The sequence below is a fragment of the Physeter macrocephalus genome, chromosome 11, assembly GCF_002837175.3.
Source record: "Physeter macrocephalus isolate SW-GA chromosome 11, ASM283717v5, whole genome shotgun sequence".
In the NCBI taxonomy this organism is placed as follows: domain Eukaryota; kingdom Metazoa; phylum Chordata; class Mammalia; order Artiodactyla; family Physeteridae; genus Physeter; species Physeter macrocephalus.
Window position 1 is genome coordinate 8,832,431 of NC_041224.1, and position 22,517 is coordinate 8,854,947.

Consider the following 22,517-nt stretch of genomic DNA (forward strand, 5'->3'; position numbering starts at 1 on the left):
AGAAAAGTCACATGACAGCCCCACGAGGTAGGGTCATTAGTATTCCTGAGGCAAAGGGCAGGTAAGGATTTTATCCAAGGTTAAACCCCTGGGAAGGGGTGGAGAGGAGAGGGAATTGAACCCAGGGAGTCTATGTCCACAGTCTGTGCTGCCGGCCACATAGAAAGCTCCTCCATCCTGGCCCTGACAGAATATGGGGAGAGCGGATTTTACGGTTTATATACAGTAAGTCCCCTACATACGGACCTTCAGGTTGTGAACTTTCAAAGATGCAAACAAACATAGCTTTGCATGTCGAATCACGTAAGTTAGATCACTTGTCTGGTGTACACTGTCACGTGCGTGCATCCTCTACAGGTGGTTGTGCTTTTGTGTTCGCTACGGTACCGTATCGAGTATGGTAGAACAGTATCTCTGTTTCAAGCCCAGGATGGTCGGAAGCGAGCGTAAAAGCAGTGGCGACCTAGCGGGTGCCACTGTCCTTTTCAAGGGACTGTCCTGTAAGGTTAAAAATGTTTTATCTTTTGTTTTTTTCTGTATAATTTGTGTGCGAAGTATGATAAACCTGTCACGGTACAGTACTATGTAGCCGATTGTGTTAGTGGGTAGCCTAGGCTAACCGTGCTGGACTTAGGAACGCCTTCTCGGAACGGAACTCGTTCGCATGTGGGGGACGGACGGTACTTCACAGGATGCTGTTTAACACTCCTCCTCTTACAGGCGCACAGCTCACGCTGGAGACACTTACGGGACTCGGTGTTGCACCTCACTCTGGACAGGGCTGCCCGACTGGAACGAGCCCCGCCCCGGCGCCCGGCGCCCCAGTGACGCGAGCGCAGGAGGGCGCGCCCCGCACCTGTGAGCCGGGGGCCCGAGCGGGGCTGACGGGCAGGGTCGAGGTGGCCAAGGTACGGCTGGGGAGAGGGTCGGGGACACTGCTGCTGGGCGGGTGGGTGGCCTTCCAGTAGGCTTCCAGGTAGTCGGCGAGGTGCTCGCAGGCGTCCTCGAGCTGGTTCTCGTCCAGAATCACATCGAACAGCTCCTGCAGGGGCAGACAGTGCAGACGGCGCGCTTACGGCGGCCAGGGCGCCTCGCCCGCGCTGCCCCCGGGCCTCCCCGCACGCCAGGAGCACGGAGGGCGCCCGCGAGCCGCGCGCTGCGTCCCCGCCGCGGCGACGGGCTCCTCCTCTCTCCTCGCATCGGCTGGCTGGCCGCTGTGGTCAGCTTACACGCCCCCGGCCTCAGATCGCTGTGGAGAACACGGCCGCTTCGCTGTGTGAGTGACCAGGACGTGGACAGGTGTGGTAACAGTTGTTAGGGGCACCAGAGAAAAGTTGCCCGTAGTGAAAAAAGGAATTGATCCTATGTTAGGGGCGAGACGTACAAAAGAAAATGAGAATATAAGCCCAACAAACGGTACAGGAAGAAGCCTGTTTTTGAGAGACTGTGAAACGCTGAACCTTGGAAATGACCGAGGCGAGGTGAGGACATGAGGAAGCCGAAGCCACTAATGACTTGATGTGGTCCAGAGACTTCAGAACAGTTCAGAGACTTCAGAATAGTTCAGAGTTCTTATAAATGTTAACGTACTCCCAGTAATTATAAGTGGGTCTGATCACAGTTGTTAAGGCTTCTGATATACCTTCATTTAAAAAAACCAGCCAGAACAAAAGCCAGAAGCATACAGTCCCACAGCGTGGTATGCAAAGCAAGGGATTCGAGGTAGGAATAGTGTTCAGGTGTCAGAATCCGCTTACTGAGTGGTTTAGAAATGGTCTCAGATCAATTTCTTAGATGGTGATGAAGAGCCAGCAACTTGCTCCCTGACTAGAAGTGAATAATAAACCAACCCCAAACAGAGCCATCTTTTCAACCAAAGTTTTGAAACAACGATCGTGTTTCATTTAAGATCCTACCGAGGTGTTAGATTAACAAAGCGAGGTCACCACGGAACACACCGTAGCCGTTCGTAAGCCACGACCATGACCTAGACAAGTGCTCGCGGTAAGAGGCAGACCTTTCCCGTCTTTGGGAGGAAACCCACTGTTAATAACGGGCAGGGTTCTGTCCCTGGACAGCCGTTTACCTGTCCGTCTGGTTTTTGTTAACAGAATGCGGGTCTGAAGCCTTCAAGTGGATTATACTGCATAGAGAGACTTACCGGAGGGCACTGAGCCAGCTTATCTGCTGCTACCATCTGAACATTGAGGTGTTTAGCTTGAGATTTCCCTCGAGATTTTATTAACCTTTGTAAAACCTGTAAAAGATGAGATTCTTAAACTGGGGTATCTGCACTCAGGTAAACAACAAGGTTCGTTATTCATTCCTTTCTCCGGGGTCTTTTGCATACAGCACTAATGGTTTACAGATAGATTGAGCTAGAAAACAGGATCTTCAAGATGATCAGCAAAATTATTAACACGTGAACATAAATCTCAGTCGCAAGCCTCAAAAATCACCAGCGTGGAGATTTTTCTGAGTCTTGTCTTTTTTCAAGACTAGCAGTTCTCGAACTTTGTCTCATGATTTATGTTTTTAAAAACTGTGGAGAACTCCCAAGAGCTTTTTATGTGGACTGTAATAGTTACATATTAGAAACTAAAACTGAAAAATTCATTTAAGAATGACCGGTAAACCTCTTATATGTTAACATGTCATGCATTCTGATAAAAATAGCTGAATTATTTGCAGGTTTCTCTAACGCCTGGCTTCACAGAAGATAGCTGATGTTCCCTGCTTCTACGTTTAATCTGCCACGGTATATTGTTTGAAACAGGCAAAGAAAATCCAGTCCCCTATAGATACGTAATTCAGAAAAGGAGTATTTTAGTAGCCTTTTCAGATAATTGTGGATATCTTTCTTTGATACTACAGTAAACAAGTGGTAGCTTTTTAAAGGCTAGCTCTCATGTGAAATCTAAACCCCTATCAATCAATCAATCATCAATGAACTTTTCTTACTCTGTTACATTAAATTCCATTGATCTGTCCTGAAATTTGAAGGACATGTCAGTTGTTCTTTCCAATAAAAATGGTGTTCCAGGATGAAAGTGGCTACTTTGGTTTATGACTTGAAGAATCACGCCAGTACCTGCCCTCAAGATAACGGACTTCGAGTACGTAGCTAAAGAACTTGAAGTGTACTTCCCATTTCGTTACATAGAATATTAAAATTTAAGCATTTTTACTACTTCATCAGGACATTCTTAAGTGAAACTGGATTGTGTGTTGTTGTTTTTTTTTTAACCTGGGACGCATAGGGAGGGAGAATGCCACAGCTGCTACTGTGGTCTTGATTCCTGCTTAGACATCACCCAGCACCGCTTCTGCACCATTGGTGCAAAGGTCAAGCCAGTGAAAAAGGGGGAGGATGTCTGAGTATTAGATAATGCTTAGCTAATACTCATGGGAATGGTTCCGACCTCATGGACCCTCTCAAAGTGTTCCAGAACCTCCCCCACCAGGAATCCATGGGCCGCACTTTGGGAATCACTCTCCTAAGCCATGAAACTCATCATCATGCTCGCTTATATGAATCGTAACAATTCTCGGCTACCACGTCTCTCTTCAGACCCTTTGTGATGGATAAAGACACAGCCAGTGTATAATTGGAAAGCAGACTATAAATACACATTTTAGTAGGGTTCCATTACAGAGCAAACAGTAGCAACCCTACTTACCTTAGGAGAAGAAATCTTGACGTACACTATAATAGGGGCCAGCGAGGTTTTACTAAGTTGGGCTGGATGATTAATAGTATCTGCATCAAGGACCACCAGTTGCAATGTTCTTGCAAGTTCAAAAATCCTTTCAATTTCACTCTGAACTTCCGCTGTAAAAGGTTAAGCAGAGTTTGATTACTTGACGTACAGCATTTTTAGACCAGATTGAGACAAAGTAAAACGGTACTCAGGTAGGTGAGGTTGATGTCTACAGGTAAGAGAGCTGGTAACAGGTATCCTTTGGAGAGAGCCGTTCCTTCACAGTACCTCTAGCATTTAGGGAATTCCTCTCTCAACCAGACATCTAACACGATGTCTGTGAGAGTCAACATTCCTGGCTGTCTGTGCTGACGTGGTTTTGGTGCTGTGAAACTTCACTCCATGAAGTCATTTCATTACAATGTTGTGAAATAGAAACTTGAAGAGAGGTCTTCCCTGTGTTTGTTTCTGACCACTCTAGCCTAGCACCCATCACCAGCCTTCCTGTCACGGCATGGGCTTATCTGTGTTTATATGCCACCTATTGGTACGCCTTCTGGAGATGATAGAGTCTAGAGATGATTACCAAGCTGAACTACAACAGAAAACAGGAGATTTTAAGAGTGTCTACAACAAACGTCTCCAAAAACACACTTCTCATATTTCCCACCAACAAAAGAACAGCCCCGTAACATTCATGCTTTAAAAGGGCGGTTATACATTAGAGGCAGCATTACAGAAATACAAACTATATAAACATCCAAAAATCTACTTGAATGCCAAAGAAATTTCATGCATTTCATCTGCTTCTCCATTTCTGTACCACTGCTGTCCAGGACAGTAGCCACAACCCTCTTATGCCTGTTGGAGCACCTGAAATGTAGCACATGTGAATGAATGAATGAATGAATTTTTGAAATTTAATTTAAATAAGAAATAGCCAGAAACTACTTTACTAGACATCATAGGTCTATAAAGCATAATATGTGTTTTACAGTGCCCACTGCAGTCATGAAGGGCCAATTCCATGAGATTCCTAGACCTACAGAATACCATTTAATTCCTCTTATGCATTTGCATCCATGCACAAGATTCCTGGAGATTTTAACTAGTACATTATTCCAGAAAAGGCAGGTCACTATTGTCTGCCTCACAATATGTTATGACTAGAGTCCTTTCATTTAACCTGGGTGTCTTTAAAATCAGGGCCCAAACCACTTGAGATACTGGCTTTAAAATAATATTTGGTCACATTACCACCCATGACATAGTTTTGCTAAAAGAAAAAAACAACAACAACCCGTTAAGCTTCTGGATCTATCAGTTTATAAGAAATACAGGGAACAGACAATTATATATAAACTACGCCAGTGTAAATGCAGTTAGCAAAATTCACTCTCTGAAAACCCTGCAGAATAAGTGACCCAGTTTCTTCAAAAAATTACAAGGAACTAAAAAAGATATATGGAAAACTAGATTAAGAAATTTAAGGACCTAGGAAACATTCTCAATGTATGGATTTTATTTGGATCCTGATTCAAACAAATAGTAATTTATATATTTATAATGCATAAAGTGAATATAATGCATATAAGTGAATAAAGTGTTTATATATATATAATGCTTATATATATAAAATGTATGTGTGTATATGTATCATACATGACAGTTGGGAAATGATACATGGCTGAGTGGCAACCTGATGATATTAGGGATGTACTGTTAAGGTCTGTCGATAATGGCGTTACGGTTTAAATAAAAAGTCTTCCATGTTTAGAAATACATACTGAAACATTTACAGATAACATCATATGATGTCTGGGATTAGCTTCAAAATAATTCAGAGACAGGAGAGGAAGGCGGGGGGAAGACTGGAAATGAAACAAGATTGGCCATGAATAGATGATAGTTGAAACTAGGTGATGAGTACCTGAGGTTTCCTATAACACTCTTTACTTCACATATATTGGAATTTCCTTAAACAACAGTTTTAGAAATAAAAGTGGCCTTTTGATCATTTCTTTCATAATAGTGTTCTAAAACATTGCTGACACTCTTATTTGCTCTCTTTTCTCAGGCTCTTCAACATTTTATTCCAATGTAACCTTGCTTCTCTGTGCCCTGAAAATGTTTCCACAGCCACTGATCCCCAACAGTCAACTTCCAATCTAAGTTAATATTTATTGTAAGCATTAAGAAATTTGAGTAGTCTACAGCCAACACCACACTCAGTGGAAATGCTGAAAGCTTTTACTCTAAGATCAGAAATGACACAGGGGTGCCCACTCTCACCACTTCTTTCAACATAGTATTGAAAGTCCTAGCCAGAGCAGTTTGGCAAGAAACAAATAAAAGGCATATAAATTGGAAAGGAAGTGAAACTCTCACTGTTTGTAGATGACATGATAGTATATACAGAAAACTCATAAAGACTCCACCAAAAGACCGTTAGAACTAATACACGAAGTCAGTAAAGTTGCAGGATACAAAATTAGCTTATACAAATCTGTTGTGTTCCTATACACTAATAATGAACTATCAGAAAGAGGAAGTAAGAAAACAATATCATTTACAATTGCATCAAAAAGAATACCTAGGAATAAATAAAACCAAGGATGTGAAAGACCTGTACTCTGAAAACTGTAAGACACCAGTGAAAGAAACTGAAGACACAAATAAATAGGTATTCCACGCTCATGGATTGGAAGAATTAATATTGTCAAAATGTCCATACTACCCAAGTGATCTGCAGATTTATTGCAATCCCTGTCAAAAATCTAATGGCATTTTTCACAGATACAGAACAATCCTAAAATTTGTATGGAATCACAAAAGACCCCAAACAGCCAAAGCAATCTTGAGAAAGAAGAACGAAGCTGGAGGAATCATGCTTCCTGACTTCAAACTATATCACAAAACTATAATAAAATAGTATGGTACTGGCATAAAAACAGATCCATAGATCGGTGGAACAGACTAGAAGAGCCCAGAAGTAAACCCATGCGTAGATGGCCAATTAATTTATGACAAAGGAGCCAAGAATATACAGTGGGGAAAAGGACAGTCTCTTCAATAAATTGTGCTGGGTGAAAATGACAGCCATGTGCGAAAGAGTGAAACTGGACGACTGTCTTAACACCATACACAAAAATCAGCTCAAAATGGATGAAAGGCTTTAATGTATATCCCCAAACCATAAAACTCCTGGAAAAAAAACATAGGTGGCAAGCTCCTTGACATTCGTCTTGGCAGTGCTTTTTTGGATTTGACACCAAAAGCAAACACAAGAAAACCCAAAGTAAACAAGTGAGACTACATCAAACTAAAAAGCTTCTGCACAGCAAAGGAAACCATCAACAAAATGAAAAGGCCACCTGCCAAATGGGAGAAAATATTTGCAAATCATATACAGGCATACATCAGAGATATTGCAGGTTTGGTTTCAGACTACCACAATAAAGCAAGTCACATGAACTTTTTGGTTTCCCAGTGCATATAAAAGTTATGCTTACACTAAACTGTAGTCTATTAAGTGTGCAAAAGCATTATGTCTTATAAAATCAATGTACATACCTTAATTAAAAAATACATGATTGCTAAAAAACGCTAACCATCATCTGACCCTTCAGAGAGTCATAGTAGTAACGAAGATCACTGATCACAGATCACCATAGCAAATATAATGAAAACGTTTGAAATACTGCGAGAATAACCAGAATGTAACACGAAGACACGAAGCGAGCAATGTTAGAAAAATGGGGCCAACAGACTTGCTCAAGGCAGGCTTGCCGCAAACCTTCAATCTGTGAAAAACACAGTATCTGCAAAGCACAATAAAATGAGGTCTGCTTGTATAGGATGAGTTAATTTCCAAAATATATAAAGAACTCTTACAGCTTAATAGCAAAAAACCAAACGGTCCAATTAACAAATGGGAAGAAGACCTGAACAGACATTTTTCCAAAGACGACATGCAGATGGCCGACAGGTACATGAAAAGACGCTCAAAATCACTAACCATCAGGGAAAGCAAATCAAAACCCCAATGAGATATCACCTCACACCTGTCAGGATGGCTGTCATCAAAAAGATAATGTACAAGTGCTGTGGTGATAATGTGGAGAAAAGGGAACCCTCCTGCACTGTTGGTGGGAATGTGAACTGGTGCTGTCCCTATGGAAAATGATACGGAGGTTCCTCCAAAAATTAAAAATAGAACTACCATGTGATCCAGTGATAGAATCTTGACTGAAATGTGGAATTGGAAAAAAAAAAAAAAAAAAAAAAAAAGCACAGCAGTTTGGCAAGAAACAAATAAAAGGCATATAAATTGGAAAGGAAGTGAAACTCTCACTGTTTGTAGATGACATGATAGTATATACAGAAAACTCATAAAGACTCCACCAAAAGACCGTTAGAACTAATACACGAAGTCAGTAAAGTTGCAGGATACAAAATTAGCTTATACAAATCTGTTGTGTTCCTATACACTAATAATGAACTATCAGAAAGAGGAAGTAAGAAAACAATATCATTTACAATTGCATCAAAAAGAATACCTAGGAATAAATAAAACCAAGGATGTGAAAGACCTGTACTCTGAAAACTGTAAGACACCAGTGAAAGAAACTGAAGACACAAATAAATAGGTATTCCACGCTCATGGATTGGAAGAATTAATATTGTCAAAATGTCCATACTACCCAAGTGATCTGCAGATTTATTGCAATCCCTGTCAAAAATCTAATGGCATTTTTCACAGATACAGAACAATCCTAAAATTTGTATGGAATCACAAAAGACCCCAAACAGCCAAAGCAATCTTGAGAAAGAAGAACAAAGCTGGAGGAATCATGCTTCCTGACTTCAAACTATATCACAAAACTATAATAAAATAGTATGGTACTGGCATAAAAACAGATCCATAGATCGGTGGAACAGACTAGAAGAGCCCAGAAGTAAACCCATGCGTAGATGGCCAATTAATTTATGACAAAGGAGCCAAGAATATACAGTGGGGAAAAGGACAGTCTCTTCAATAAATTGTGCTGGGTGAAAATGACAGCCATGTGCGAAAGAGTGAAACTGGACGACTGTCTTAACACCATACACAAAAATCAGCTCAAAATGGATGAAAGGCTTTAATGTATATCCCCAAACCATAAAACTCCTGGAAAAAAAACATAGGTGGCAAGCTCCTTGACATTCGTCTTGGCAGTGCTTTTTTGGATTTGACACCAAAAGCAAACACAAGAAAACCCAAAGTAAACAAGTGAGACTACATCAAACTAAAAAGCTTCTGCACAGCAAAGGAAACCATCAACAAAATGAAAAGGCCACCTGCCAAATGGGAGAAAATATTTGCAAATCATATACAGGCATACATCAGAGATATTGCAGGTTTGGTTTCAGACTACCACAATAAAGCAAGTCACATGAACTTTTTGGTTTCCCAGTGCATATAAAAGTTATGCTTACACTAAACTGTAGTCTATTAAGTGTGCAAAAGCATTATGTCTTATAAAATCAATGTACATACCTTAATTAAAAAATACATGATTGCTAAAAAACGCTAACCATCATCTGACCCTTCAGAGAGTCATAGTAGTAACGAAGATCACTGATCACAGATCACCATAGCAAATATAATGAAAACGTTTGAAATACTGCGAGAATAACCAGAATGTAACACAAAGACACGAAGCGAGCAATGTTAGAAAAATGGGGCCAACAGACTTGCTCAAGGCAGGCTTGCCGCAAACCTTCAATCTGTGAAAAACACAGTATCTGCAAAGCACAATAAAATGAGGTCTGCTTGTATAGGATGAGTTAATTTCCAAAATATATAAAGAACTCTTACAGCTTAATAGCAAAAAACCAAACGGTCCAATTAACAAATGGGAAGAAGACCTGAACAGACATTTTTCCAAAGACGACATGCAGATGGCCGACAGGTACATGAAAAGACGCTCAAAATCACTAACCATCAGGGAAAGCAAATCAAAACCCCAATGAGATATCACCTCACACCTGTCAGGATGGCTGTCATCAAAAAGATAATGTACAAGTGCTGTGGTGATAATGTGGAGAAAAGGGAACCCTCCTGCACTGTTGGTGGGAATGTGAACTGGTGCTGTCCCTATGGAAAATGATACGGAGGTTCCTCCAAAAATTAAAAATAGAACTACCATGTGATCCAGTGATAGAATCTTGACTGAAATGTGGAATTGGGAAAAAAAAAAAAAAAAAAAAAAAAGCACAGGTAAAAAGAACAGGTTGGGGGTAGCCAGAGGTGGGAAGTGGGGGGTGGGTGAGGGTGGTCAAAAGCACAAATAAGTCCCACGGATGTGGCGCACAGCATGGTGACTATAGTTACTAATATTGTATATTTGCAAGTTGCTAAGAGTGGATCTTAGGAGTTCTTCTCACAAGAAAACGACTCGTAACTGTTTGTACGTAAACTTGTATCTAGACTTTCTGTGATCATAACACAATATATACATGGGCCAAGTCATGTTGTATACCTGAAACTAATCTAATGGTATATGTCAGGTATGTCTCAAAAAAAAAGAAATTTGATCACAAAGATTTTCATCCATGTACTCAGTTAAATAACAGTTAATCACACAGTCCCACACCTTAAAGAAACTTCATTTTTCTTAGCAGTTTGAGTACTAGGAAAAAAAAAGGTTATAAATGTAATACTTGTTCATTGCATAAAATCTGAGTAACATATAAACATAAAAGAAAATAATCCATTATCTTATGTATCCAAAAATTACTTCTATCAACATATGTCAATTGCTTAATATGTGTATCATGTATATATGTGTATATATATGCATGTATTTATATCTTCTAGTATTCTTACATACACAAATATCTTAACACTTTTTAAATTAAGGGGGGAAATGAGATATTCATTTAAAAATTTAAAGGAGATTTTTTTCAGAATGCCAGTGCAACATATTAGTAAGTAAACCTTAAAAAAAGATGACCAATAAATTCTGAAAAAAATACTTTTAACTTCCAAGTAAAAATGATGCTTCAAAAAGAAATGTATCCGTACTAGTGGTTTTTCTTTGACAGAGTACATCATGCTTAGAATTTGTTTCAAAAAAGAAATGTCAAAGACAGCTGATGTTCATTTCTGAAACCGAAAAGCCTTATTGACCTGTCCAAATCCCAATCACTTAACAGCCGTTGAATTAAAACTGGTGCTGATACTACGGAAAACAGTATGGAGGTTCCTCAAAAAGCTAAAAATAGAGTTGCCATATGATCCTGAAATCTAACTCCTGGGCATATACACAGACAAAACTATAATTCAAAAAGAGACATGTGCCTCTATGTACATAGCAGCACTACTCAAAATAGCCAAGACATGAAAACAACCTAAATGCCCATCAACAGATGAATGGCTAAAGAAGATGTGGTACATATATACAATGGAATACTACTCAGCCATAAAAAAGAATGAAATAATGCCATTTGCAGCGACATGGATGGACCTAGAGATGATCATACTATAAGTGAAGTGAGTCAGAAAGAGAAAGACAAATACCATATGATATCACTTATATGTGGAATCTAAAATATGACACAAATGAACTTTTCTAGGAAACAAATGGACTCACAGAACAGACTTGCAGTTGCCAAGGGGGAGGGGGGTGGGGGAGGGAAGGACTGGGAGTTTGGGATTAGCAGAGGCAAACTAGTATATATAGAATGGATAAACAACAAGGTCCTCCCGTATAGCCCAGGGAGCCGTATTCAATATCCTGTGATAAACCGTAATGGAAAAGAATATTAAAAAAATGTACATATACGTATAACTCAGTCACTTTGCTGTACAGCAGAAATTAACACAACATTGTTAAATCAACTGTACTTCAATTAAAAAAAAAAAACTCTGAGCTCAGAAACAATCATCATGTTTTCCGGAAGATGAGAAAGAAGGGAAGTGCGTTCGTTTGGAAAGACATTTCTATAATTGAACAATACTGTAAAAACAGAGGCGGTTACACTTTGTAGCTAGCGCTGAACGACATCCAAGCGGTCAGTCGAGAATCAATAAGACTTGCGATGGCTCTGGTATCAGTGATGTAATGGTAATTCCAACGCCATTTCATAATCACTAAGCACAGAATTCTAGTTTTGACAAGTTCCTTACTTATCCTAAAAAACGAAATCTGTAAAGCCCTCTCTAAGCCTCTTTTCCTTTCCCCAGTCCCAGGGAGGTCTGCCTCTGGGCACCCAGTCCCAGGCACCAAAGTGGCTTCCTCACTTCATAGAGTGTGTGATCCTTGGGTATAACAGGCTTCATTTCTTGGAGCTCCCTGAGTGTTCCTTTTTGGAAAATGGAAATGAGGACTAAGTGAATCGACATGCAAAGCATTTATTGTGGTGCCTGGCCCATAGTAAATACTTCACAAACGCCAAGTGTTGCTTTGTGCCCCTACCTCTGTAAACATTGATCGCACTGTATTTTGATGATATGATTGAAAACTTTTCCAACAGGCAGTGAACTGATAGAAAACTGGCAACAGTACATAATTACTTCCATTCCTTCCCTTAGTACAGTGCTTGGTACATGCCTGGTACTCAAAAACTGTGTTGAAAGAATGAGTTAAAAAGGCAAAGAAAAAATATAATCATTATATATATATATATATATATATATATATATATATAATGTCACATATTTTTTTACCTTTACAGTGCTTGGTACATGCCTGGTACTCAAAAACTGTGTTGAAAGACTGAGTTAAAAAGGCAAAGAAAAAATATAATCATTATATATATATATATATATATATATATATATATATATATATATAATGTCACATATTTTTTTACCTTTTTAATTGACTACGTATTAGGTAGAAGCTGCTGTTGGAGAAAAAAATTCATTAAATAAATCTTCAAAAACATGAATAATGAATTTGACTGCCAAAATATATTTAGATGAAGCGCTCCCTTTGGATAGAAGTATTGCTATAGCTGGGCCATTGGAGCAATCTTGTGGAATAAAAAGTGCTAATTTATTAAGGCAGACGTAGCTACGCTGGTAGTGGATAGGTCATGAGGAGGGAAGAAATGAGATTCAAAAGATCAATAGTCCCATAAATTCCACATCGATTCGCAAGGCTAGTTTTAGAGTCTATCATCCGCCCTTCCTTCTCCATAAATTATTTTTTTCTCTTCCTCAGAGAAGGCAGAGATGTGATTAGCATCACGACACTGCTCGATGGACAAAATCCTGGATTGGCAGTCAGGACATCCAGGGTCTAGCCTTAGCTTTATTCATTAGTAGGTGCCTTACCCACACTGCACTTCCTGTGGCTCTCAGATCCTTCACTGAACAGTGATGGGCTTGAACAAGATCGGTAGTTCTCAAACTCTGGCATACGGCAGAACCACCAGGCAGGCTTGTTAAACCGGAGACTGTAGGGTCCCACCTCCAGAGTTCCTGATTTTACAGGTTTGGATGGGGCCTGAGACTGTTCAGTCTTCGCTGATGCCCCCAAGGTGCTGACGCTGTTGCTGATCCGGAGACCACGCCCGAGAACCAGGTCAGGGGGGCTCTGTCCGGTGTGTGGTCCCCGTTCCACAGTCCCCGGTGCTACCAACGTAAGTGATGAACTTTTCTGTAATCGACGCTTCTGTTGAGATAACTGTAGGTTCACAAGCAGTTGTAAGCAATAAGAGAGAACTCTGTGCCCTTTACCCAGTTTTCCTCAATGGGAACATCTTGCAAAACTGTAGGGCGATATCACAAGCAGGATATTAATATTAATACAATCCACCCATCTTATTCCCCCGTTTTATGTACTCGTGTGTGTGTATACTGAGCTCTATGCAGTTTTATCATGTGTAGGTTCCTGTATCCATCACCACAGTTTAGAGACAGAACAGTTCCATCAGGACAAGGTGAAAGAGACAGACTTTTAACAAATTATCTCAGCTGACTCCTCAATTGGACTAAAAACATTTACCAAGTTGTAAACATTATTATCTGACCACCTAGTTGCTAATATACAAAGGAAATGCCTTCCCCTGCTCCCTGTGTGTTATCTGTCAGTTACAACTGTCGCCATTTGCATGGCTAAATGTAGCTTCACTTCCTTTACTCTCTTATTTGCTGATATTTTCCCACTTTCGGTACATAGTTTTTGCTATCGTGCAACACAAATAGATCCCACAACTGCACAGTTGTGTACAAACGGGTGCAAAGATGTAGCATAGTTTCCTAAATTGATTTGTCCCTGGAAAATTGGGGTAAAACCAAACCACAGTTTGCAGATAGTATAAAGTTGGGCAGATAAAAGAAACTCTGAAGCAATAAGTATCTGAGTTTATTAGCATTAAAAGTTTGGATTTGGAATTGGCAAATAACTGTATTACCAGGCCCTTTACTATTTGAATTTAAATAATATTTTTGCTTCTAAGACTATAATGTAATTTATGTGCATAGCTAATGTAATTTTAAAGTATGATGCTTGACCAATATTACAACTGAGAAGAAAAGTGAGAAGTTTTATGAGCCCATATAAAGCCATCCATACAGGCAAAGAAGTCCTGTACAACTCCAAAAACCTGAGCATGAACTTAAAGCTACAAAATTTTCAGGTTTGTTTTCTTCATGTCACACAGTGGTACATTAGCATAATCAACTCCAAATGCAACATACTATACTTTTGTTTATGCAATGAAAGTTTTCTAAAATCTCATGTATAAAGCAAATTTTTACCTATCAAATTATATCTTCAATATACAGGATCTTTCATCCTTGCATAAAAGAAATAATTGCTGTAATTGATCTCGTCTATTAAATTTGAGGTAAATTTTCTTGAATTTAATTTTTTACTAAATGTATACAAGAAAACGATGCTTTTGAAGTAAACTCCCCAGGACTTCCCTGGTGGTCCAGTAAGACTCTGCTCCCAGCGCTGGGGGCCTGGGTTCCATCCCTGGTCGGGGAACTAGATCCCGCGTGCCACAACTCAGAGCTCGCATGCCGCAACTAAGAAGTCCACATGCTGCAACTAAGATCCTGCGTGCTGCAACTAAGACCTGGGGCAGCCAAAACAAGTAAATATTAAAATAAAAAATAAGCTCCCCCAGTTTGCCGCTACCTGCCCTTGGGCTGAAAGAACTTCCAGGATAATAAGTAATGCCTGAAAGAAGTTCTTAGCAGTTGTTTCTGCCCCCAAACTCAGTGTCTGGTTTACCTTTCCTCCAGCATACACTTTCCAGCAGTTCACAAACACTGGAACATAAGCACTGCTTTAATTTGACTTAGATCTTTGAAATGCTAATACTCTTTAAAAATAAAGCAACACTGCAGAGAACTTACTGTGCGGACTGAGGAAAATATGCTACGTAGAAACTGGTTTAGAGGGTAAGAAAAACTGACTTCAATAAAATCAAAGATTGGAGTGTTGATACTTTAATACAGACAGTTTATCCTCTTACGGGGCAGTATAGCAGCAATAATTCTCTCCCCCCCCCAACTTTAATATACCCTTAATGTCAGCAAAACTACAGCTTAAAAGAATATACCACGATAGAGAATAACTTGTTTTCCCTGGAGAAAATACAGATTTGTGATGTACAACGAACACTGAATGCAAAGCCATTTTCCAAGTTTGCATAAACACAGAGGACAGAAAATCAAGGTGTGGCGCGTTCGGGGAGAGAGGCAGTGTCAAGGTGTGACTACCCACTTATCCCATATGTTTTTTCTAAGCACCTACTTTGTGCCAGTCAGTGTGGGATGTACGGGGGAAGCAATAATGAGCCCAAAGAGATCCAATCTCTGAGCTCACAGGGCTTATCATCGAGTGGGGGAGACAGGCATCAATAATGCACTCACGCAGAGAGGGTAACATGGCGGCCCTTCCTGTGATTCAAAGGTGGAGTCAGGAGAGGAGGGAAGGGCAGGTGCAAAGGCTCCGCGGCAGACAAAGGACTGAGTGAAAGGCAATGTTATGGATTGAACTGTGTGTCCCCCCGCCCACATTTCCTATGTTGAAGTCCCAACCCCCAGTACCTCAGAATGGAACCCTATGTGGTGATAGAGCCTTTCAAGAGGTAAAGTTAAATGCGGTCCTACAGGTGGGCTCCTAGCCATGTGACCACTGTATTTGGCCACAGGGCCTTCAAAGAGGTGATTAAGCTAAAATGAGGCCAGTAGGATGGGGCGGGCTACATCAGTATGACTGGTGTCCTCATAAGACGAGAGAGAGAGAGAGAGAGAGAGAGAGACAGACAGACACCAGGGAGGTGCAGACACAGGAGAGGTCATGTGAGGACACAGCGAGAGGGCGGCCGTTGGCAAGCCAAGAAGAGAGGCCTCAGGAGAAAAAGACCTGCTGACCCCTTGATCTTGAACTTCCAGCCTCTAGAAGTGTGAGAAATAAGTTTGTTTCCGCCTCCTGGTCTGGATGATTTTGTTACTGCAGCCGCGGAAGGCGAGTGCAGGTGGCGTGGGTGAAGTGGAAGGAGCAAGGCAGAGCCGTGTGAGGTGAGGCTAAGAGCTGTGGACACTCGGGGTCCAGGTCCAGGTCGAGGAGTTCTGCTGTCGTCCAGGAACAATGCAGAGACATTGACGGTTTGAAGCGGGGATGTGTCCGGAACAGATCTGCTCTTTGAAAAGATTTCTTCGGCTGTAGCATGAAGAACTTAGGGATGCAGCTCAGAATAGGTGTGAAGCACCTACGGTGCCTCGGGGCCCTGGACTGGAGCAGCGGTGTAAACACTGCATGTGATGAGACAGATGGGACAGAAATTCAGGAGGCGAAACTGACAAGACCTGGAGATGTGCCGGGGAAGGAAGCGCGGGAGCTCACCTATCAAGAGGGCTACAGTCTCCTGGTTCTCAAAACGGAGATGAGCGTCCTGACTGTTATGACGCAGATAAGAAACCCTGGGAAATTATCAGAATACAGGAAAGATGATAAATTCTCTTTAGCATGTGCTAAGTTGGAGGAATATACAAGGCAACACGGTCAAGCAGGATGTATAACTCTGGAGCGGAAGGGCACTGTCCAGCGTGGGATACAAACTGAGCTCTCTGCCTATAGGAAGTGACTGGAGCGAGTGCTATGGATAGCTTTGCTGAGAGAGAGGGACCCGAGAGAGGACCCAAGAGGGACAGTTAAGAACCCCTCACAGCCTAAGGAAGATGTGGTCTGTATGTACATATACATGTTACTCAGCCGTGAAAAAGAATGCGATAACGCCACCTGCAGCAACACGGACGGACCTAGGGACTATCACAGTGAGTGAGGTGAGTCCGGAAGAGAAGGAGACCGTATGATATCACTTCTGTGGGACTCTAACATACGACACAAATGAACCTATCTACGAGACAGAAACAGACTCACAGCCATGGAGAACAGACTTGCGGTCGCCCAGATGGAGAGGGTGTGGGGGAGGGATGGAGTGAGAGGCTGGGGTTAGTAGATGTAAACTATTATATAGAGAATGGCTAAACAACAAGGTCCTACTGTAGAGCACAGGGAACTCTATTCAGTATCCTGTGATAAACCATCACGGAAAAGAATATGAAAAAAAAGTATATATATGTATAACTGAGTCACTTTCTGAATAGCAAAATTAACACATTGTAAATCAACTCCACGTCAATAAAAAAATAAAAAAAAAAAGAACTCACATTCAAAAGCCACATAGCGTGAGCCTGCAAAAACAGGAAAGGCAGGAGGGCCAGAATCAGTGCTGAGGAATCCAAGGGAAGGGGTGCTTCAAGGAGAGGGGGCCAAATGTCCTCCAAATGTCACCGCAACGTCACGTAAAACAGACTGCAGTATGTCCACTGGACTCGTGACAGGGAGGTTGCTGGTAACTTCTTTATAAACAAATTTGGAGCTAGCTGGAGAGTGAGTAATAGTGACTGAAACGGGGACACTAAGTTTGGAAAACTTAGATTTTGGGGGGCTGTGTTCAGCCGGGTGGTGGGGACAGAGAGAGAGGTCGAGGCCACTGAAGGGACTCTGTGGGTCAGGGCAGGGTATTTTATGGCATTTAAAATTTTAAATGGAATTAAATTAATTATTGAAAAAAAATCCGTAATTTAGGAAAAACCCCAGATGATAGCACCAAAACACTGAGAAGCTGGCAGGGGATAGGGAAAAGCGAATCTTCTTCTCCAACTGCTTTTCTTACAATGCTCATTTCTCACAATTCTACAGAAGCAGCTTTAAGTGTGTTTTTATGTTAATTTTAAAATTAATGTGCAGTGGGGAACTCCCTGGCGGTCCAGTGGTTAGGTGTCCGCGTTCTCACTGCTAAGGGCCCGGGTTCAGTCCCTGGTGGGGGAACTAAGATCCCACAAGCCGCACGGCGCGACACCCCCCCCCCCAAAAAAAAAGAATGTGCAGTGAAATTGACTTTTTGAGGGGTGTCCAGCTATATAGATTTTCGCACGAGTACACATTTGTGTAACCTCCAATTCCGTTGCTCCCCATCCGAACTGCCTTCCCTTTGTGCTCACACCCTCCCCCAGGTCACCACAGCTGTTTGTCACTAGAGTTTTGGCTTTTCTAGGACGTCATATACGTGGAACCATACAGTATTTGACCTTTCCAGACTTGCATCCTTAACTCAGCATAAGACCTTTGAAATTCACCCAAGCTGTTGCATGACGCAATAGTTCCGTGTTATTGCTAGGTAGTAGTATTTTATTGCATAGATATACCGCAGTTCATATATTCGCTCACTGAAAGACATGTGGGTGGTTTCCAGGCTTCAGCTATTATGAATAGAGCTTCTATAATCATTTGTGTGTAAGAAGAATGTATGTGATTTCTCTGGGGTAAACACCTAGGAGTATGATTTCTGGATCATATGGAAGGTATATTTTTAAAAACAGCTTTATGAAACATTAAACTGGACATATTTAAAATGTACAGTTATGTAAAATTTGACATTTGTATACACCCACAAAACCAACAACACAACGAAAGTAGTGAGATATCTATCACTCTCCCAAATTTCCCTGCACTGCTTTGTAATCTCTCCTTCCTACCCTTTTCTGGCATGCCTCTCCAAGCCCAGGCAGTCCCAGATCTGCCTTCTGTGGCTCTAGATTAGTTTGCTTTTCTCAGAGTTTTACATACATGGAATCACACAGTAGATACTCTTTTCAGTTTGACTTCTTTCACTCATGATTATTATGAGATTCATCAGTGTGTATACCAACAGCACAGTGGTTTTCCATTGTCTGGATATACCACGATTTGTTTATCCGTCCACCTGTTCGTGGACATTTGGGTTGTTTCCAGTTTTTGATTACTGCCAAAAAACCTGCTATGAACATTTGTGCTCACGTCTTTATGTCCAATATGCTTTTGTTTTCCTCTTGGGTAAATACTTATTAGTGGGGTGAGTGGAACATAAGGTGGGTGTATGTTTAACGTTTTAAGACGCTGACAGATTTTCCAGAGTGGCTGTACCATTTTGCATTCCCACCAGCAACGTGTGAGAGTTCTAGCTGCTCTGTACCCTCACCCTCACTAGCACAAAGTATATATTTTTTCTTTCTTCTTTTTGTACCATCTTTGTTCAGTTTTGGTATGAGGGTAATAGTGACCTCATAAAATAAGTTGCAAAGTGTTTTTCTCCCCTTTTCTGAAAGATGTTGTGTAGAAATGGAATTATTTCTTTTTTAAATGTTTGGTAGAATTCATCAGTGAAATCATCTGGGCTTGGAAATTTTTTTCTGGAAAATTTTTAGCTGCAAACTTAATTTTAAAAATAGTTACAGGACTACTCAGTTTATCTACTCCATCTAGGGTGAGTATCGGTCATTTGTAGCTTTCGAGGAATGGTGCATCTCATCTAAATGGTCAATTTTATGTTTGTAGAGTTGTATACTTTTCATGGCTGTGGGGAAGCGTGTAGTGTTACTTGCTTTCTTGTTCATTATGCGGTAATTTGTGTCTTCTCTTTTTTCTTTGTCAGTCTAGCTAGAGGTTCGTCAGTTTTATTTATCTTTTCAGAGAACCTGCATTTGGTTTCATTGATTTTTCTCTACTAATTTTTTAATTTTCAATTTCACCGATTTCTGCTCATTTTAAAATCATCTCCTTTGTGGTTGCTTTAGGTTTGTTTTGCTCTTCTTGTAGTTTCTTAAGACTTTATTATTGACATAGGACCTTTCTTCTTTTCTAATAGGAATATTTAATGCTGTAAGTATTCCTCTAGGTATTGCTTTGGCTGTGTCACACAAATTGATATATTGTTATTTTCATTTGTGTTTAGTTCAACATATTTTATAAATTCTCTTGAGATGTCTTCTTTGATTTGTGGGTTATTTAGAAGCATCCTGCTTGATTTCAAAGTACTTCTAGATTTTCCTATTATCTTTCTGTTATTGATTTCTAGTTTAATTCAATTATGGTCAGAGAACATACTTTGCAAGATTTTAATTCTTTAAATTTGTTAAGGTTTGTTTCATATCCCTGGATATGGTCTATCTTGGTGAATGTTCCATGTGAACTTAAGAAGAATGTGCATTTTCCTTTTGTTGAATGGAATGCTCTGTAAATGTCAATTAAATACAGTTGGCCAATGATGCTGTTCAGTTCTTCTATATCCTTGCTGATTTTTCAGTCTACTACTGCTATAGATTACTGAGAAAGAAGTATTGAAATCTCTACCTGTGATTGTGGATTTATCCTTTCAGTTCCATTAGAGTTTGTTTCAAATATTTTGATGATCTGTTGTTAGGTGCAGACATATTTGGGATCGTTCTGTCTTCTTGGTGAATTTACACTTTTATCATTATGAATGTCCCTCTTTACCTCTGGTAATCTTCTTTGCTCTGGAGTCTAGTATGTCCGATATTAATACAACCACTCCATCTTTCGTTTGACTAGTGTTTGCATGGCATACGTCTTTTCATCCTTTTATTTTTATCCTACATATATCATTATATTTGAAATGAGTTTCTTGTAGACAGCATATAATTGGGTTATATTCTTTTAATCCATACTTACAATGTATTTTAATTGGTTTGTTCGGAACATTTACATTTACTGTATTTACGGATATGTTTAAATTTCCACCTACTATTTTATTATTTGCTTTCTGTTTATACCCTTTGTTTTTCCTTCTTCTGTTTCCCCTTTCCTGCTATCTTTTGGGTTAAACATTTTCAGTATTCCATTTGAATATATCTGTTGAGGTTTTTTTTTCTTTTTTTACTGTATCTCTTCCAATCATTTTTTTTTTTTTTTAGTGGTTGCTCTAGGGATTACAATATGTATACCTAACTTTTCACTATCTATTTAGGATCAATACTTTATGACTTCATTTGGAAATTATAGCGCCATATAGATAGATCCCTTTGCCTTCCCTTCCTTCTGTTTAATTGTCTTCTAATATACCCACGTACATTGAAAAATCTCATCAGATGACGTTATACTTTTTGCTTTGAACTGTCAAACATATTTTAAAGAACTCAACATAGTTAGGCTAGTTTATTACATTTACCCAGACAGTTACCATTTCAGTTACTTCATTCATGATCTTTTAGGTTGCCCTCTGACATAATTCCATTTCTTTCTAGGACTTCCAGTGGTAATTCTTACAGAGCAGGTCTGCTGGCAATGCAGATTCTTCTAGGATTCTATCACCTGACAGTGTCTTAATTTCTCCTTTATTCCTGAAAAGGATCTTTTTGCTGAGCATACAATTCTGAGTCGACACCACTTTCAGTAGATTGTTCCACGTCCTTCTGTTCTCCATGGTTTCTGATGAGAAACTGACAGTTGCTTGAATTGTTTCCCCATCAGTTATGTGTCATTTTTCTCTGTTCGCTTTTAATTTTCTCCTTTGGCTAGTTTTCAGTGGTTGGTTATGACATGGCTAGGCATGGAGTTCTTTGGGTTTCTCCTATTTGAGGTTAGCTCACCTTCTTCAATCTGTAGGTTTATGTCTCTTGCCAAGCTTATAAAGCCATTATTTCTTCGAGTATATTTTCAGCCCCACACTCTTTCTCGTCTCCTTCTGGTACTTTGATGGCATGGATGCTAGATTTTTTTTGGAACTGTCCCACAAGTTTCTGGGGCTTTTTTTGTTATTATTTTCAATCTTTCTCTTTCTGTTGTTCAGATTGGATAATTTCAATTGATCTGTTTTCAAAGTTCATTGACTCTTTCCTCTGTCATCTCCATTCCTGAAGTTTGTTTTTTAATTTAGCTACTTATTTACTTACTAGTTATTAAATTTTTCAGTTCTAAGATATAGTTCTTTTTATCAGATCTAAATTCACATTTTATATACTTTAGTTAATAAAAAATAAGAGAATTATAATAAACTATGCACTGTGTTTGAAAAATTAGAAATAAAACTACTAATAATAGCAGCCACCATAAACTGATCTGCTACTACATACCACAAACTGTATCATGTGCTTCTCACAATAATCCTAAGAGATATCTTGATAGTATCATCATTTTAGAGATGGGAAATGGACTCAAAGACTAATAACTGCTAGTTTAAAATCAATAAGAAGGATAGGAAAGACTTAAGAAAAGCGAGAAGAATAAAATAAAGACAGCAAAATTTACAAAGCAGAAAACAGGAAAAATGGTAGCATTTAGAACTATGCAGAGTCTTAACAAAGAGCATCTACACATATACTTACATACCTGGAGCACTAAAGTATCAGTTGTGTACAAAGTTAGAACATGTTTCCTATAGGGTCCACCTAACACCCATAACATGTTATTTAACATGTTTTACTGGCAGGGGAGAGAGAATCCTCTGACCATTCTCCTACCACTA

The 22,517-nt window shown here is 39.9% G+C and overlaps 1 protein-coding gene and 1 long non-coding RNA gene across 8 annotated transcripts in view; one reads left to right on the plus strand and one right to left on the minus strand.

The window, feature by feature from the left end:
• Positions 1 to 22,517, minus strand: part of CACNB2 (calcium voltage-gated channel auxiliary subunit beta 2) — a 441,112-nt gene that overhangs the window by 2,249 nt on the left and 416,346 nt on the right. For 6 of the 7 annotated variants that reach the window (XM_028495783.2, XM_055087728.1, XM_028495784.2 and 3 more), the window contains 3 exons: positions 3,681 to 3,832; positions 2,162 to 2,257; positions 857 to 1,042 (listed from right to left, as the gene is read on the minus strand). In XM_028495783.2, the coding sequence (XP_028351584.1) occupies positions 857 to 1,042; positions 2,162 to 2,257; positions 3,681 to 3,832 (434 nt within the window). Of the gene's footprint in view, positions 1 to 748; positions 1,043 to 2,161; positions 2,258 to 3,680; positions 3,833 to 22,517 lie in introns of all 7 variants that reach the window. The other variant, XM_055087730.1, reaches the window with a different exon arrangement.
• On the plus strand, positions 820 to 2,200 carry LOC102978622 (uncharacterized). The gene is made up of 3 exons (XR_447374.4): positions 820 to 908; positions 1,910 to 2,004; positions 2,112 to 2,200. It is a non-coding gene; the product is annotated as an uncharacterized lncRNA (long non-coding RNA).